The 17,348-nt window shown below is 51.2% G+C and overlaps 1 protein-coding gene across 1 annotated transcript in view; it reads right to left on the reverse strand.

The window, feature by feature from the left end:
* The window catches only part of CRACDL (CRACD like), a 64,573-nt gene that overhangs the window by 12,459 nt on the left and 34,766 nt on the right, over positions 1 to 17,348 (reverse strand). The window contains exons 6-7 of the mRNA XM_081254392.1: positions 14,561 to 14,788; positions 7,828 to 9,400 (exon numbers count right to left, since the gene is read on the reverse strand). Coding sequence (XP_081110518.1) covers positions 7,828 to 9,400; positions 14,561 to 14,788 — 1,801 coding nt within the window. The remainder of the gene's footprint in view (positions 1 to 7,827; positions 9,401 to 14,560; positions 14,789 to 17,348) is intronic.

The following is a 17,348-nucleotide window of genomic DNA, read 5'->3' on the forward strand; positions in this document are numbered from 1 at the left end:
GCACAGACACTGCAGAGGATCAAAGCCCCTGAAGTTCTCAGGGACCAGATGGCAGGGGTGGGGCTGGAGATATCAGAGGGAGGGAAGGAGTGGCAGATGAACTTGGGAAGGCAGAAATGTTGATTTTGGCCAGAATCTAAGAAGCCTTAAATGCCTCACACAGGACTTCGAATTTTATTCTGAATATAATGGGGAGGCATCGGGACTTTTTAAAGATGAAAGCTCCGGGGCTTCCCTGGTGGCGCAGTGGTTGAGAGTCCGCCTGCCGATGCAGGGGACACGGGTTTGTGCCCCGGTCCGGGAGGATCCCACATGCCGTGGAGCGGCTGGGCCCGTGAGCCATGGCCGCTGAGCCTGCGCGTCCGGAGCCTGTGCTCCGCAACGGGAGAGGCCACAACAGTGAGAGGCCCATGCACCGCAAAAAAAAAAAAGAGGAAAGCTCCACAGTTAGACCCATGACTTGGGAAGAGAGGGTGAGGAGAGAGTTGGGGGAGGAGGTGCTGCACGTGTCAGGTTAAAGGTTGCTGAGGGCTGACCTGGGTGCAGGTGGATAAAGACATGTCACATTAGGATGACCAGGACTTGCTGACCAAGGTGTAAAACATGACTGACATTCTTCATCCATCAGATTGAAAAAAAAGAAATTAAAAATAGACTGATAACACCTAGTGCTGATGAGGGAGTGGAGAAATAGTCTCTACTCTGCTCTTAGAAGTGTAAACTGGTACAACATTTACGGAGGGTCATTTGAAGTTGTGTATTAAATTAAAACTTCACAAGCTCTGTGAGCCAGAAAACCCACTTTTAAAAATCTAGCCTAGATATGGAATTCCCTGGCCGTCCAGTGGTTGGGACTCCACACTTTCACTGCCAAGAGCCGGGGTACAATCCCTGGTCAGGGAATTAAGATCCCATAAGCCGCAGAGCGCAGTCAAAAAAGAAAAAAAAGAAGAAGACAAAAAAGAATCTAGCCTGGAGAAACAACTGTGTGAATACACTGAGCTAAAACGAACAAGGAGGGTGACTGCACCACTGTTAGCAAAAGGGAAAAAACCTCAAAACAATTGGAACTCCCTTCAGTAGGGGAATGGCTAAATAAAATACGGTACATGTACTCTGTAGACCTTAAAAAGAATGAGGACAAGTGGCTCATTCTGATCAGAAAAGATGCCCAGTCTTTACTGTGGACTGAAAATATCTAATTGCAAGCCAACATGCATTTTTGTGATTCTTAAAAAAGGACTGCTGTGCCTATATATCAACATTGATGTAGCTATGACTGCAATGGCCATGGGAAAAGAGCTGGGATGAACCTGTTAGTGTGGTTCCTTCCGTTTGTCTGTGTGTGTGTGGGTGTGTGTGTGTGGGTGATTAGAGAGGTTCAGAGGTGGGTGGAAAGGAGGCTACTACCTATTTTTTTGGTGCCATTTAGAAGATTATTTTAAAATTTACATACAGTGAAATTCATCTTTTCGGTTGTACAGTTCTATGAGTTTGAACACATGCTTAGATTCTTCTAACAACCATCACAAATGGGCTTCAGGACAATGTGAACACCCCACAAAATTCCCTGGTACTACCCCTTGGTAGTCAGACCCCACCTCTACTCCCAAAGCCTGACATCTGCTGATCTGCTGTCTCTGGATTGTTGCTTCTTTCAGACATCATATAAATGGAATAATACAGTTGATAATCTTTTGAGACCGGCTACTTTCACTTAGCATATGCATTGAAGATCCATCCGTTATCGTGTGTGTCAACAGTTCATTCCTTTTTACTGCTGACTAATATTCCATTGTGTGGGTTGTTTATCCACTGGCCAGTTGAGGGATATTTGGGTTGTGTCTAGTGTTTGGTGATTATGAATGATGCTGCTATAAACATTTGTGTTCAGGCTTTTGTGTAACCTAAGTTTTCCTTTATCTAGGATAAATACCTAGAAGTGGGATTGGTGGGCTGTAAGGTAAGTGTACTTTTAATTTTGTAAGAAGCTGCCAAATTGTGTTCCAAAGTGACTGTACCAGCGACTTCCCTGGTGGTCCAGGGGCTGAGACTCCACACTCCCAATGCAGGGGGCCCGGGTTTGATCCCTGGTCAGGGAACGAGATCCCACATGCATGCCGCATGCCGCAACTAAGAGTTCACATGTCCCAACTAAGGAGCCTGCTGGCCGCAATAAGACCTGGCACAGCCAAATAAATAAATAAATAAATAAATAATAAAAACAAAAACAAAGTGACTGTACTGTTGTACATTTCCACTAGCAATGAGTGAGAATTCCAGTTGTCCTGCAGCCCTCTGGGCACATGGTATTATCAGCATTTTTAATTTTAGCCATTCTAACATGGCTAAAATGAGATACTAATGTGATAGTATCTCATTATGGGTTTTTATTGGTGTTTCTCTAAGGGTTAATGATGACGAATATCTTTCATGTGCTTATCTGCCATCTGTATATTCTCTCTGGTGAAATAACTATTCATATCTTTTGCCCATTTTCTAATGTATTTTTTGGTTTTGTACTGTTGAGTTTTGAGAATACTTTATATATTTTAGATACCAGTCCTTCACTGGATATATGGTTTGCAGATATTTTCTCATAACGCATAGCTTGTCTTTTCATCCTCTTAATGGGGTCTTTGGCAGAGCAAAAGTTTTAAATTCTTAAGTCCAATTCATCAATTTTTCCTTTCATGGATTATGCTTTGATGTCAAGTCTAAGAACTCTTTGCCTAGTCCTATGCTCCAAATATTTTTTTCCTAAGTTCCTACAAGTTTTATAGTTTCATTTTACCTTTTTTAAAAAAAATATTTATTTATTTATTTTTTATTTGGGTGCATCAGGTCTTAGCTGCAGCATGTGGGATTTAGTTCCCTGACCAGGGATTGAACCCGGGCCCCCTGCATTGGGAGCACAGAGTCTTAGCCACTGGACCACCAGGAAAGTCCCCTCATGTAAGTCAGTAAATCCTTTGAGTTAATTTTTGTATATGATGTGAGACTGGTCAAAGTTCACGTTTTTGCATCTGGATGTTCACATGCTCCACAACCATTTGTTGAAAAGGTGAAGTAAAACCAAACGATACAGCCACATTTTTTACAAGGGTGCAAAAGTAATTTGCCTGTGCTCCGTGGATCTGTAAATTTGTTTTTCCAAAATGTAGGAAGTTTTCAGTCATTATTTCTTCAGATTCTTTTTTCTATTCAAATCTATTTCTCCTCTTCTCTTGGACTCCTATGACATGAATGTTAGACTTTTTAATATTGTTGCTCTGGCCCCCAAGGCTTTTTTAAAAATCTTTTTTTCTCTTTGTGCTCAGGATGTTTTCTATCGATCTATCTTTAAGTTCACTGACCCTTTCTTCTATCATCTCCATTCTCCTAGTGAACTCTTCCAATGGATTTTTAATTTCTGTTATATTTTCCTGTTCTAAAATTTCTCTTTGGCTTTTTAAAATAGCTTCTATTTGTTTACAGAGAATCTTCCCATTTGTTTCAAGAGTGCTCACCCTTACATCTTGGAACCATGGTATAACAGTTGCTTTAACATATTTTTCTAATAATTCCAACCTTTGGATCATCTCAGGGTTGAGCTTGTTGATTGCCTCTTTCTTTGAGAATTCTTTTGGTTTTCATGGTACTCTGTAGGTTGAATAATTTTGGTTTGTATCCTAGACATTTTGAGTATTATGTGGAGACTTGGTCCTGTTAAAATTCTCAAAGGTTCTTCTGTGCTGATCTGCAGGTGCATCTCAGGGCCAAGCCCAGGATTTCATACCTGTATGTGAAGGACCCTCCTCAGGTGTTTCCCTTCTGTTGTTTTTCACACCCCAAGATTCTCTGGCTAGAAAGCCGGGATTCAGCCTCTGCATTGCTCTGCATTCTTATGACCGGGACCACCTGAGGGGCAGAGTGGCGAGGGAAGGGAACCTGCAGGACCACCAGCACAACTGTTGGGGGGTGTGGCTTCACTATGGGCTCTGCCACGGGGGTGTCCTAGCCGAGGAGAGTGATCGCACTGGGAGGCAAGCGAGGATGAGCGGATGTACACAGTCTGAGGAGCACAGGGAAGGCGGGGAAATGGAGGCCCAGGGTGTGGACCACACTTGCCAGCAAGGGACCATGAGGGTACGGATAAGGCTAAAAAGAAAGGCAGGTGTGAACAAAGTTGCTTTTCTTTAAGAATAAAAGACCTGTATGTGTGTATGTATATATATATATATATATATATATATATATATATATATATATTTATACAAAAAAAAAACCCAACACAAAATCCCACCAAACTCCTTGTATTCTACTCAAATGAACTTGAATACACTGAAATAACTTTTTTTTTTTTTTTGCGGTACGCGGGCCTCTCACTGTTGTGGCCTCTCCTGTTGCAGAGCACAGGCTCCAGATGCGCAGGCTCAGCAGCCACGGCTCACGGGCCCAGCCGCTCCGTGGCATGTGGGATCTTCCCGGACCGGGGCACGAACCCATGTCCCCTGCATCGGCAGGCGGACTCTCAACCACTGCGCCACCAGGGAAGCCCTGAAATGACTTTGTCGTTAGAGACGGTGACAGTCTTTTTGAGCTCATTTCCTCCAGAAAATCTCCCTGCCATCCAAAGCAAGATGGGCATCTACCTACAGTCGCCACCACCTGCCTCCCCAGGCCCCTGAGCTCCCGGACAGTGAGGCTGGCGTTCTCTTCCTGACCACCTTTTAGGGCCAGCACAGTGCAGTCTGCATGGCAGGAGTACATGAATGTTTGTTGAAAGAACGAATATGCATGAATGAGTGAGGACTGGCTCCAGGACCTGGTGTGCCACTGTCACCAGCCCGGGCTAGAGGGAACGAGCATGGACTAGAGGCAGAGGCTGGTTATCAAATGAGGCCCCTGGTGAGAAGAGCGCTTTGTCCAGCTACTCTCCAAAATATCCAACAAGTGTCCACCACTACATAGAAAACACACACACACACACACACACACACACACAGGAGACTAGAAGGAAGGCCAACAGGGATAACATCCAGAGAGTGGACCTACGGACGACGACGTTTTTCTATATGTTTTGTGTATTTCACCATTTTTCCTGTTCCACCTCTAATCCTGTGCACAGGAAGCTGCTTCCAGACTGGTGACTTAGACTCTGGGACGGACTGGGCCAACAGGAGGATGGGGACTGTCTGCACACATGAACAGGGCTGATAACCCAGGGCCATTCACCTCCTACGGCAAGTGAGCAGACTGATTGGTCTCCTCTGCGTCAACGAGCACAAACGTACGGGGCTCACAGCGACCACCCCAAGGTGCCCTGTGAGGCTCAGCCCGGTCGGCAAGCTGGGCTCCTCTGTTTATTGCCAACAACCTTATCCTCCCCGAATCCCACACCCCCGGGGTTTCTGCATCTTCAAGGAAGGAAGACAGGGTGGAGGGGACAGGTGGGGGAAGAAGCAGGAGTGATGGGACAAAGTAGCTGGAGTCCCCGAGATGGAACTGTGCGCATCTGGGACGCCTCCATAACCCAACTTTATGGTGCTCACCCCTGGAAGGGGGGCAGGGGAGATGGCAGCCCATCTGGGAGCTCTGGGTAAAAGCACCTGCCACCACGAGATAATAAACAGAAATAATTAGGCCTTCCTGGAAAACTGGGTAATACTGTTATTATAACGTTTTATTATCTGTATGTTTTACAAGAATTTAATTGCCTTCAGCTGCTATAATTTGGGAGCCATGAGGACGAGAGCAGAAATAATAACGAATTGAACCACAAGCAGACCCAGGGTCTGGAGAAGGAGTGGAGGCTGCTTCACTGATGGGCTCTGGGAGCCTGGGGCTCTGAGATTCTGCTCTGGCCTGCAGGAGACAGCCCCCAGACCCCACGGTCCCAGGGGGCACCAGACAGCAGCCCCAGCCTGCCTGGCTCTCATCCCTCAAATACCATCCACCCTGGGAGGGTCGGTTCCCAACAGAATGTAAGAATTATCTCCTCTCTTTGCATCGAAATGAAAATCACTACCCTTGCCCCCTAAAGCAACCTAGATTCTGCCACTCCAGAATTCATCTGAGTCAGTTACTTCTGTGGCTTAGGGAGTGCTAATAAAGCTAGTCGGACAACACAATTCTCTTCTATTTAAGCAAAGCCGTTAATAAGTATTATATTGTATTTTACAAATCAAAAGAAAAAACAGAAGCTCTCTAACTACAGACCATTCCAGCCAGTTGACAGTGAACAAAGCCTGACTCTCACAGCTTAAGCTGAGGAAGTTATAAATTATCAATGTGTCAAGCATCGCCCTCTGAAGCTTCTTTTCCAGATCTGACCATGAATCCTGTCTTTAAGTTCTGTTCATTCAGCAAGCCTGCGAGAGACATCAATTCTAGCCCACGAAGGTGGGTGGTGCTGATGTCAGGGTTTTACCTGCACCCTCCTTCGCCCTGGCTATTTCAATGGCTTTTTGAATCACTCTATAATAGCTTCAGTAACCTGGAAATTTGCAGAGTGGATAATCAGCTACAGCTTGAACCTCCCCCAAAGTTCCCTCACTGATGATCCTAATGTAGCAGCGGCAGCAACAGCAAATCACAGCAGAGCCAAGGGGCCTGGATCAGGAAGGCTGCACGCGTCGGCTCTTCTGGGGGCGTTTTCCGGAAACTTCTCCCTGGAATCGCCTGCATCTTTGGGTCGCCTTAAGAATTTAGAGCCCTTTATACACTGCACTTTTACGAACTTCCTAGGAAGAAGACACAAAAGACTAGCATGTCTTTAAACCTGTCTTTGTGTGTGCGCTCCATCCTCCTTTTCAGGTGTGGGGTCCCTGAGAGAACTGGGTTCTACTTCCTCTCTGTTCCACAACGCAGTGATTAAACAGAGTCCTGAACTTAGAGGAGCCACTTAAAATATCCTGAAAGTTGTGTTGTTTTATAAAATCTGTCATGGAAAATTTCTCCTTAGTGTTCCCATCTCACACACACACACACACACACATGACTTGCATGTCTAGTTCCATGTTTGGTACACTGATTTCTATCAGTAAAAGAAACCAGCAATGAGAGATTCTTTAGCTCCCCTGAAAATACCCGTTTCCAACAGATTCCATCTGAAACACTATATACAGTGACAAATGTCAAAGACAGCGAAAGGTCACCTATTGTGTCTCTGCTCATTTTAAAAGACAGTTGCTTTACAAGATTCTTACATTCTGCCCCAATCTTAACACCATCTCCCTTTTGGGACAGTTCAGGTCCACCTGATGAAGAACTCAGATTTTACGAAGACTCACGACTCCAACAGAAGGGACTCTTCCTGTGTGAGGCTGGGCCCTGTGGGCCTGATTATTATTCAACAGGATGAAACTCTTCCTTTGGGGGAAAAGTCGGAATGATGCTAAGTGACAGTGGAGCCAGATGCTTCATTTATAACCAAGAACCAGGTGAGGCCCCAGGAGGGCCTCCACCCATGAGTGCACACGTTGCCCAGGAGGGATACCCCTTCTGGAGGAAAAAGCGTCCGAGTGATCCACTGGGAGGCCCAGCTCCTCTGGGAAGACGCTGCAAAACGAGTTTCTACATTTTCCTGACTTCTCAGAACTTACACAAAACCCTGATATTTGTTTCCTTTCCCCGGTCTCTATTCCTAACTCTTGAACAAATATGTTGGTGGTACCAACAGGAATTTTGACTTTTCCTCCAGTTCCCCGGCAAGGTTTTTACCCAATGCATTTATATATCAATACCTTGCGGACGTCCAGCAAGACATTCCAACTGACCTGATTTCCCCATGGCCCTGACCCTTCGCGAACACCCTCCCCAGGCTGCTCCACGCGGGCCTCTTACCAGCTGCCCTGTGGGGCGACTTCCTCTCCGCTGCCTGGCTCTCCTTCCTGGGGTCGGCGGACGGCCCTACCTTCTCGGGGTCCCGGGGGCTGGCGTCGGGGGGCGCGGGCAGCTGGGGGAGGGTGAGGGTCTGCAGCAGCGGCTTCCTGGGCAGGGGCGGCTTGGAGCTGAGCTGCTCGGCGGACCGGGTCTTCGCCTTCCCCGGCTCGTTGGGAGACCTGGCGCCTCGGGCGGCGGGGCCCGTCCCAGGCGGACCCTTGTCGTTCCTGGTGAGCAAGGTCAGCCCTCCTTTCTCCAGCCTGACCTCCGCGCTGTACCTCTTGATTCCCCTCCCCTCCGGGCAGGGCGCTTCTCTGTGTTTGAAGGACAGAGACGTGGAGCGGAGCTTGACGGGGAAGGGGCTTCCGTCCCCGCCCGCGGGCCGCTCCCGGGCGGCTGGGCCGGGGTCCGCGGTGGCCGCGTTCGGAGAGCCACGCTCGGCCGGGGCAGGCGGCTTCCGAGGGCCGGGCTTCGGGCCCTGGGGCTCGGCGGGCGCCCCGAGGTCCTCGAGGGCGGCTTCGCTCTTCCACGCCGGACCGCTCCTGAGAAGCGGCAGCCGGACGGCGGGGCCTCGGGGCTCCAGCAGGCGGCCCCCCGCGCGCGGCCACTCGCGGCCCGACGACACCGAGAACTTTTTGGCGGCCCGCGCCTCGCGGCCTCCTCGCTCCATCTTGCGCTCCGGCGCCGCCGCCTCCGTGGGGGACCCCTCCCGCTCGGCCCTGGGGGGCTCCGGGGGCGCCGCCTTCTGGTCCAGGGATCCGGGTGCGGGCGCCTCTGCAGGCGACTCGGAGGCAGGCGGTGAGGGGGCCGCGCCGGGGCTCTCGTTCGCTGTCGCAGCCGAGGCCTTGTGCTTCAAGCAGCTCTTGGGGGCCGGCGGGCTGGGGGCCGGGGCTTCTGGCCCTGCGCCCTCGGGACCCGGCGTGTCCAGGGTCAGTCGCACCTCCTTCGGGCCGGTGTGGTCTGGCCCGTCGGGGCCAGAGGGCGTCTCCTGGGTGGCTATGGGGCCGGGCTCGGGAGGGGTCGTGTCCCCCTCGGGGATGCAGGGAGATAATCGACCCTCGACGTCTCCCGAAGCACAAACCACCTCGTCCGCTGTGTCCCCGCCGGGGGGACACCGGGTTTCCAGGGACAGCTCCTCCCTCGGGTTTTCGCTGTCAGGATTAGGGTGAGGGTGCGGGGAGTCTTCTGGCCAAGACGGGGACTCCGAGCGGGGGTGTGGGCCCGACACGGGCTCTGTGACCTCCATGACCTCCGGGGTGGCCAGACGGCTGGAGAGGTTCTCCCCCGGGGGGTTCTCCTCCTCGATGCTGGCGGTGAGCGCCGGGCAGTGCTGCAGGCGCGCCCGCCGCGCACGGGGCCCCGCAGGTGGCAGCATGGTCGCCTGCCCCCCAGGCTCAGCGCCTCTGTCCTGTCCCCCCTCCTGCTGCCCAGAACTGGGCTTCTCCTCCGTGCTGACTTGGGGTAGCAGCTTCTCGTCGTATTCCTCCTCCTCTGGAGTACACGTCAGATCGCTCAGGGATTCGGACTGCGCTCTCTTAAAAGAGGAATAAAGTGGACAAAAGACAGCATCATTAGGACGAATATCAGGAAGCCTATGGCCTCCCCATTTTGTTCAGGGTTTAATTAGGTTTAAGGGAAGCAGAATGTCTCTAAGGCTGGCACTTAAGCGGACATTCACACACAGCTGTCCTTTCTTAATCCTCTCTTACTGGTCTGTTTGGAATCTTGCCTCCCAAGTTCAGCTTTCAGCAGAACTGAGGCCGCTGGCTATGCCCCTAAAATAAACGTTGCCTGAGGCTCTCGAGGCCAAGCTGGAAACCAGTGGACCCTGCTCTACAGAGTGAAGCAAAGGGAAAGGGACCAACATCAGCGGGGTCTGCCGTGCTCTGTGCTCGGCATGGTTCTCTCACTAACTCCCTGATTAGCTCCAGTGAGGAGAGGATTATTAGTTCCTCCTTGCACCTGGAGAACTGGGAACTCAGAGAGGTCCCTGCCTTGGCCAAGGCTGAGCTAATAAGTGGCCCAGGGGCAAAGCTGTTGCCCTCTCTGACCCCCTGTGCTGCCTCAGAGCCGGTGTCCCCTGTCAATTCCTTCTCTCTCCAGGGATGCACCCTCATAGCAAAGGCAGGCTGGTTTGCCTAAAAGATGATTCCTATCATGTCCACCACGGTCAATAGCAAACCATAGCTGACAGGATAAAGCCCAAACTTTTCAGCTAAACTTGAAGTCTTATATCCTGCCGTTTTATTTTATTTTATTTTTTTTGTGTGTTTTTAAAATTTTTATTTTATGCTGGAGTATAGTTGATTTACAATGTTGTGTGAGTTTCAGGTGTACAGCAAAGTGATTTAGTTATACATATATCTGTTCTTTTTCAGATTCTCTGGTGGGGGGAGGGATAAATTAGGAGGCTGGGATTAACATATACTCACTACTATACATAAAATAGACAATCTATTCTGCCGTTTTAAATGGTTTCTCCCACTCCCTGCTCAGGTCAAGCCAAGCCCCTGCCATTTTATGTGCCAGACTCTGGGCCTGAGTGACTGGCCGGCTGCCCTCCACCCCACACCTCCGGGGCTCCACTAGCACCCCCAGAGCTATCTCTGATTCCACTCCTATAGGAAGCCTTGCCTGGCTTGGCAGTAAGTCACGGCCTCGTGCTATTTTTCTTATGAAAGGTCTCTGGAATCTAGATTTAGTCCACTTCCTCCCTACCATCCACAAAGTCAGTTCTTGCTCTCTTAGGAAGGAAAGGAGATCAAGGTAGTCATGAATCATTCACAAGCAAATGTGAAAGTGACCGAAAGGCTGAGGGCATTGAGGCTGGTGTTTTTTAAAAAAGTTCCTGATTTTAGACCTGTCTTTAGACTTTACAGAGTCACCCAGGCTGCTGCACAAGGGCAGTGCCCTCCTTCCTTCTTTTTAGCAAACACCCAGGGGAGTGTTTGCAATAGGTTTTTGTTGTTGTTGTTATTTTAACAGTATCCAGCTGGCATCTGCTTGCCAACACAAGATAATTGGGATGTTTGTGACGACACCTAAGCTAGCTTTGCCAAGATGCACAGCCCTATTCCTCTGGATTCCAAAAGGGGAAGATGTGAAATCCCCAGAAGAATTTTCAAAAGCTGCAGGTTCCTAAGGTGTTACCGGCCTTTTGTTACTACAGGAAATCCTTGATGTGGAAACCCCTTTAGGATGGTGGCTCATGTTTTTAAACTACTGGAACCCACATTAGGTCAACATAAAGCTGAGGAGCAGGCCCGGCTTGAGCACATCCAGATTGAGCCACTGGCAGCTCCGAGGGGTTATGGTGGGAGGCCAGGCAGAAGGAAGGCTGGCACGGAGCGTGGGCTCCAGAGGGTGGCCCCCGATGCTGAGCAGAGGCTTTGCAGGGAACAAAGCGGCTCCTACCCGAGCCTGGGCTCTCTGGCCAGGACAGCAGGAAGGATGCGGATACCCACTCCACCTCCACCACCCACACCTTGCCTCCCACTCTGGGCCCTCAGAGTGGCTTCACCCCCTGGAACCCTCCCGAGGAACTGGAAGCAGGGGACCCATTGCTCGGCCCGCACCCAGATGGAGACTCTATCATGGCTGCCTGCTCATCCACCTCCTCTCGCCAGAAAGGAAGTGTCTTTGGGCAGCGTGCACATCATCTGTGGGCAGAGGATGGGCACGATGGGCAGTGCCGGTGTGGAGAGGAAGCGTCTGTTTCTGACACCCGGGACTTGTTGGCAGCTCTGCCAGCCAGGCGACCTCGGGCTAGTCATCTAATCACGCTGCTCTCGACAGAACAGAGTTAATGATATTCCCTCTCCTGGCACTGCCTGGGTTGGGATGAGGACCAGCTGGTGTGGTGAGATGTCAGTATAAACATTTACGGGCGTTCCACTTCTACTGCGCCAGAGCCATGCACGGGGCACGGTTCTGAGCAGCAGGGTAACAAACGTGCTGAGACAACCAAAGACGATGTGGGTCTTTCGTGTGTTCCTCTTCCCCAGCCCCTGCTTTGGTGGGGGCAGATGGATCCAACCAAATGCAGCCTTGAATATGTTTTTCAAACTTGTACTAAATATCACAGTCTTGACAGCCAAGGTTTTTTGTTTGTTCGTTTTCCTGTGCAAGATGGGATTTTGAAGGTTAAGAAAAGCCCCCTTTTTTCCCCAGCGCTCCAAAAGATTGAGAGCCTACATGATGTGGAGTAGAGAGTTTACCCCACTGATGGCAGAGGATGCCTGGCCGGATGTGAACAACTCTTCTGCCCAAATGGACAAAAGAGCCTGGGCAGCAGCAGGAAGAGACTGAAGTGGATCCTGAAGATGCCCGAGTCTGCGGGGAGTGGGCCTGACAGAGTGGGTGATGGGGAAAGAAACCCCAAATGTTAACAGGAGATCAGAGAAGCAGGGGAAACTTGGACCTCGCTGTCCAGTGAAGCCCAAAGGGACAGGGAGCCTCCAGAAGTCCCCAGGGTCAGGAGGGCAGCAGAGGGGGCAGCGTGGCAGCTCTTCCCAACCCTTGGAGCAGAATAGGGACATCTGAAAGCACGTGGTCCCCAGAGGAAGGTCCTCATGGTTAGGAGAAGGGACCTCACAAAGGGCAAAGGAGGTTGCAGATGCTAAAGGACAGAGGCCTCCAACGTAGGACCCAACAGTGACATGGGTGACCACCGGCCAGACACCTCTGTGCATTCAGGAAAATACGGACACCTCCAAAAACATAATGTATCCATGCCTGCGCCCGACCCAGAAAGGGGACAAGATGTGCAAAGGACAGAGTTTAAATCAAGGAATGACTGTGTTTACCCAGACTGCCTAAAGCAGATTTCCTCTTATTCTAAAAAATGGGCCTCAAGGGCTAAGTCAAGTTCAAAAGTAAAGAGAGGTACAGCTCTGCCCAGGGGCAGCAGGAAGGAATGCTGCCTTTCCACTGGGAGTATGAGATGGGCTTCCCGTGGCCAAGTCCTGGCCAGGTGATGGCTGGGTACACACACCCTTCCAGGGCAGAAGGCATCCCCGTGGGAAGAAAGCCCAGACTTGGGGGCCACAGGGAGCTGGCTCTTCCCTTGTCCTGTGGCTACACTCAGCACGAGGACAGGCAGGTCAGAGTTACTAGGCCTTGCAAGTCCCCACAGTACTGAGCCTTTAGCTGTAAAGGCACTGGATGGGTAAGCATTTGCCCAAGTACCCAGGTCCCCAGTTTCCATGAGAGCACATTAGCCCGAAGGTCACACAGCCTCCTTCTTTCTCCAGCATTAGTCCCCTCAAAAGTCGACTTTGCTGGCATGAGGTTGAAAAGCGCCTTCCACGTGCCCAGAAGAAAAGCCACTATCTCCAGGGAGTCCCTGACATCCCCGAGAGGCCCCAGCCCACTGCCTCCAGCTGAAGTGCAGAGCTGGTCCAGGCTACCTTATCAACACCCCATGATCTTGTCTCGAGGGAAGGAGGGAGGGGATGTTGGTCTATGAGCATCTCCTTCTCAGCCCCGTCATTCTCTGTGGCCAGGCGGACCCCACACCCTGCTTCTCAGCTCCTCTGGAGATGAGGCATTGCAGGCACCACTGGGCAGCGGAGAAGGTGACAACCCTACATGGACCTCGAACCCCTGGTTCCGTGAAGCCAAAGCACTGCACGAGCGAGTTCTCAGCTCCCAGAGGGACAAGCTGATGACTGCCTGGGCAGCACGCCAAAGAGGGGTCTGTCCTTACAGGGGCACCACCCCTGTGCTGCTAAGTAGGCCCTCGCCCCAGGCAGTGTCCATTCTAGCTGTTCAGTTTCTCCCTTGGTCATTCACCTGTTTGTTCATCCATTCATGCATTCAACAAATGTCCACGAAATGTCAGCTCTGTGACTAGTGTTGCTCCAGGGCTAGAAGTACAGTCTTCTCACGGAACACTGGCAATAAACAAGTGAGCACCTCCATTTACAAAGGACATGTCCGTGTATAGCCAGTGCCATGGAGGAAGTGCCCACGGTGATGGACAGGTGGGCTGCTGTCCACAGGACGTTCCGGGGGAGCCTCTTTGGGGAGGACCTCGGAACCCATCCCCCAAGGGCTGAGCAGGAGGCATCCTGAGCAGGGGACACAGCCGGTCCCAAGGCCTGGGGTGGGAGACAGCTTGGTGAGTGCCAGAAGCAGAAGGGAGGCCAAAGCGTGTTGAGTGAGAACGGAAGGAGGTGGGCAGGGTCCAGCCGTGCCAGGCCTGCAGTGTGGACATCACACTGAAGACAGTGGGAAGGCAGGGGACCCAAGGCACAGAGCAGGTTCTTGGTAAGCATTGCAGAATGAAGACCCAATGAATGAATGAATGAATGAGTGCTTAGGCGGGGAGGGGCAGATCTGATTTAGGTTGAAACCATGAGCACCCCCAGCTCCTGCGGCATGGTCATGGTCCCACAGCCCTCGCGGGGGCGGGGGGGGGACCAGGGGCTCGAGGTCCATGTAGGGTTGTCACCTTCTCCTCTGCCCAGCGGTGCCTGCAATGCCTCATCCCCAGAGGAGCTGAGAAGCGGGGTGTGGGGTCCGCCTTGCCACAGAGAATGACGGGGCTGAGAAGGAGATGCTCACAGACCAACATCCCCTCCCTCCTTCCCTCGAGACAAGATCGTGGGGTGTTGATAGGGTACCCTGGACCAGGTCGGCACTTTGCGGTGGTGGTGGGGGGGACCCTCCCATCCTGCCCCTGCCCCGTTACCGAGGACAGACGCCGCATTTTGCTGCACCGCTGGTTGCGGGGCTTGACCAGGAGCTTGTGCTTGGCCGCAGAGTTGTCCAGGCAGGAGGAGAATTCTGGGGGATAATCGAAATCAGCCACGGGTGCCACACTGCTGTCTGAGGTCCTGGGGGAGACGGAGGTGTCGCTCGCTTGCCTGGAGAAGAGCTGGTCAGGAGACTCTGGCCGGGACGAGGAAACCACACAGACCTTCAAGGGACAAAGAGCACACAGGCCAAGCCATCAGCTTCCCCGAGGAAACAGCACAGCCAGCACATCAACCTCCCCTTTCACTGGGCTCATCTCTGGGCTGGGGGTTTGAAGTGTTGAGCCAAACCCTGCAGGCCCATCACTCATTTCCAAGAACCTGAGTCCTAAGTGCTCCTAGGAGTCGCCCACCCACGGCAGCTGCACAGGTGCTTCAGACAAGAGTTACTTTCTCCCATGAAACCGACCAGCCCAATTCCTCCAAGGGCGGAGTCAGGCTTGGCCCTGTCTCTGGAAGCCATGCAGGTGGCTCAAGGGTGTGATTTCACAGGCTGGGGCACAGCCCATGCCAAGCCCTGCTCTCAGCATCCCATCACTGCTCACCCTAGGGTTCTGTATCTTCACGCCTTCTCTTGGGACAATCTGGCTGTAAGTCACCCCTGTTAAGTCTCAAATATTTTACTAGTTCATACCTCGGCAGGAAGTAACTGAAAGGCAGCAAAGGGCAAAAGTGTCGCCTGGGAGGAAGGGGTTGGGGGGAGTCACGTGGAAGGGTGATGGCAACACCGGGTTCTCCTGCAAAGACACTTATCAGCATAAAGTAGCAGGCAGGCACCCACCACGCACCCGGGGGAGCAAGGTGCACAGGGAGACCTTGAGGGGGGGGACTGGGCTTTAGTGACAACCCTGCCACCTGCAAACAAACAAACACAGCTTTCTGTTCCAGCATGGTGCTCAATATTCGTGTCAAATTCACATTTCTTCCCAAAGTGTTTTATTTTCCAGTTTCTTTTACTTAGCGTCTTAACCGCGTTTAAGTGTACAGTTCATTGGTATTAAATAGATTCATGTCATTGTGCATCCATCACCACCCACCACCTCCAGAACTTCTCCTCTTGTAAAACTAAAGCTCCATGCCCATTAAACACTAAGTCCCCGATCCCTCTCCCCCAAGCTCTGGCACCCACCCTTCTGCTTTCTGTCCCTATGAACTTGACTAAGTACCTCGTATAAGTGGAATCATACAATGCTCGTCCTTTCGTGCCTGGCTCATTTCACCTAGCGTGATGTCTTTGAGGTTCATCCGTCTTGTAGCCTGTGTCAGAACTTCCTTCCTCTTCCAGGCTGAGCAATATTCCACTGTGGGTATATACCACACTTTGTGTGTCCACTCATCCAGCCCAAGACACTTGGGCTGCTTTCACGCTTTAACTACTATGAGTAATGCTGCTATGAACGTGGGTGTACAAATATCTCTGTGAGAAATTGCTTTCCGTTCTTTTGGGTCCATACCCAGAAATGAAATCGCTGGATCATAAAGTGATTTTATGTTTAATTTTTCGAGGCACACTGATTTCCACAGTGGCTGCACCATTTTACATTCCCACCAACAGGGCACAGGGTACCAACATCTGTCTTCATATTCTCTCCAACACTTGTTATTTTCTGTTTTCTTTTTTTTTTCTTTTTAATAGTAGCCATCGGAATGGGTGTGAGGTGGTGCATTGCTTACATTTTAACCTGAGACCATAATTTTATGCACCTCACGATGGTTCAGTAAATGCCCTCCTCAGGAAGGAAGGAGCCACAAGAAGACACAGGAGTGAGGGGCTCCCAGGGGCCCGGGTGCATCTCGCTCAGGGTCTTTCTCACAACCCTGGGCCACACAGGAGCACACGCCCAGCAGCCCACCCCACCCCAAACTAGAGGAGGAAACGGAAGGAAGACGCTGTTCGCACGCACGCCACTGACGCGGGGACCACCCGCTGCAGAGGAACGCATTTTCCCTGTTAACATAAAGTCCTTTGTATTTTCCAGTGCAAGTACAAAGCTTATTCCTGTCGATGGGGAGAAGACAATTACCAAAATGAGGGGAAAAATGGTTCTAAGTGAACCTAATCTCTTTTAGTTCTGTGGTTTTAGCGATCGGGGTTCTTACGGGAATAAAATAAGAAAGATTATTTTGAAAATAAACCACAGGACACCTGGCCACGACTCTCTCTGTGCCTGTGGTTTTGGCTCCCACTGTTGTAGCTGATGACTCAGGAGGTCCCCTGCGATTGGACAGGAGACACCTTCCCCAGAGAGTCCTCCTTATAAGGTCACAGCAGGATGGGTCCATTTCACAATCATACAGAATCCTTCATTCTCACCCCTGTCTGGAGGGACAGTGGATACCCACACTTGGTGAGATTTGGGTTTTTGTTTTTCTTACTGCCTGGGATTCAAGAGAGCAGACAAGATGAGCTGCTTTGCAAACGCAGTGACTCCACAAATGAGGATGAATTCTCCTTCTGTGACAACGTGGGCCTTGGGTCACCCCTGTATAAACCCAAAGGACAAACATTCCCTGCCTACCCTCCACTTGGCTTCCACTGCATTTGCACTGCCTGAGCGGATGGTCCACTCTGGCCCTGAGGCTGGGGGCCTGGGGAGGAGCTGAGTGTCCCTGACACTGGACAAGGGCCTCTGTCCCCAGACAACCCTGCACTGGCCGTCACGGCTGGCCTTCCCTATAGGGAACCAGACTCTCTCTTCTCTCTGAGCTGTCGTTCTGAGAGTC

This window comes from Mesoplodon bidens (assembly GCF_964165515.1).
Source record: "Mesoplodon bidens genome assembly, chromosome: 14".
Lineage (NCBI taxonomy): Eukaryota > Metazoa > Chordata > Mammalia > Artiodactyla > Ziphiidae > Mesoplodon > Mesoplodon bidens.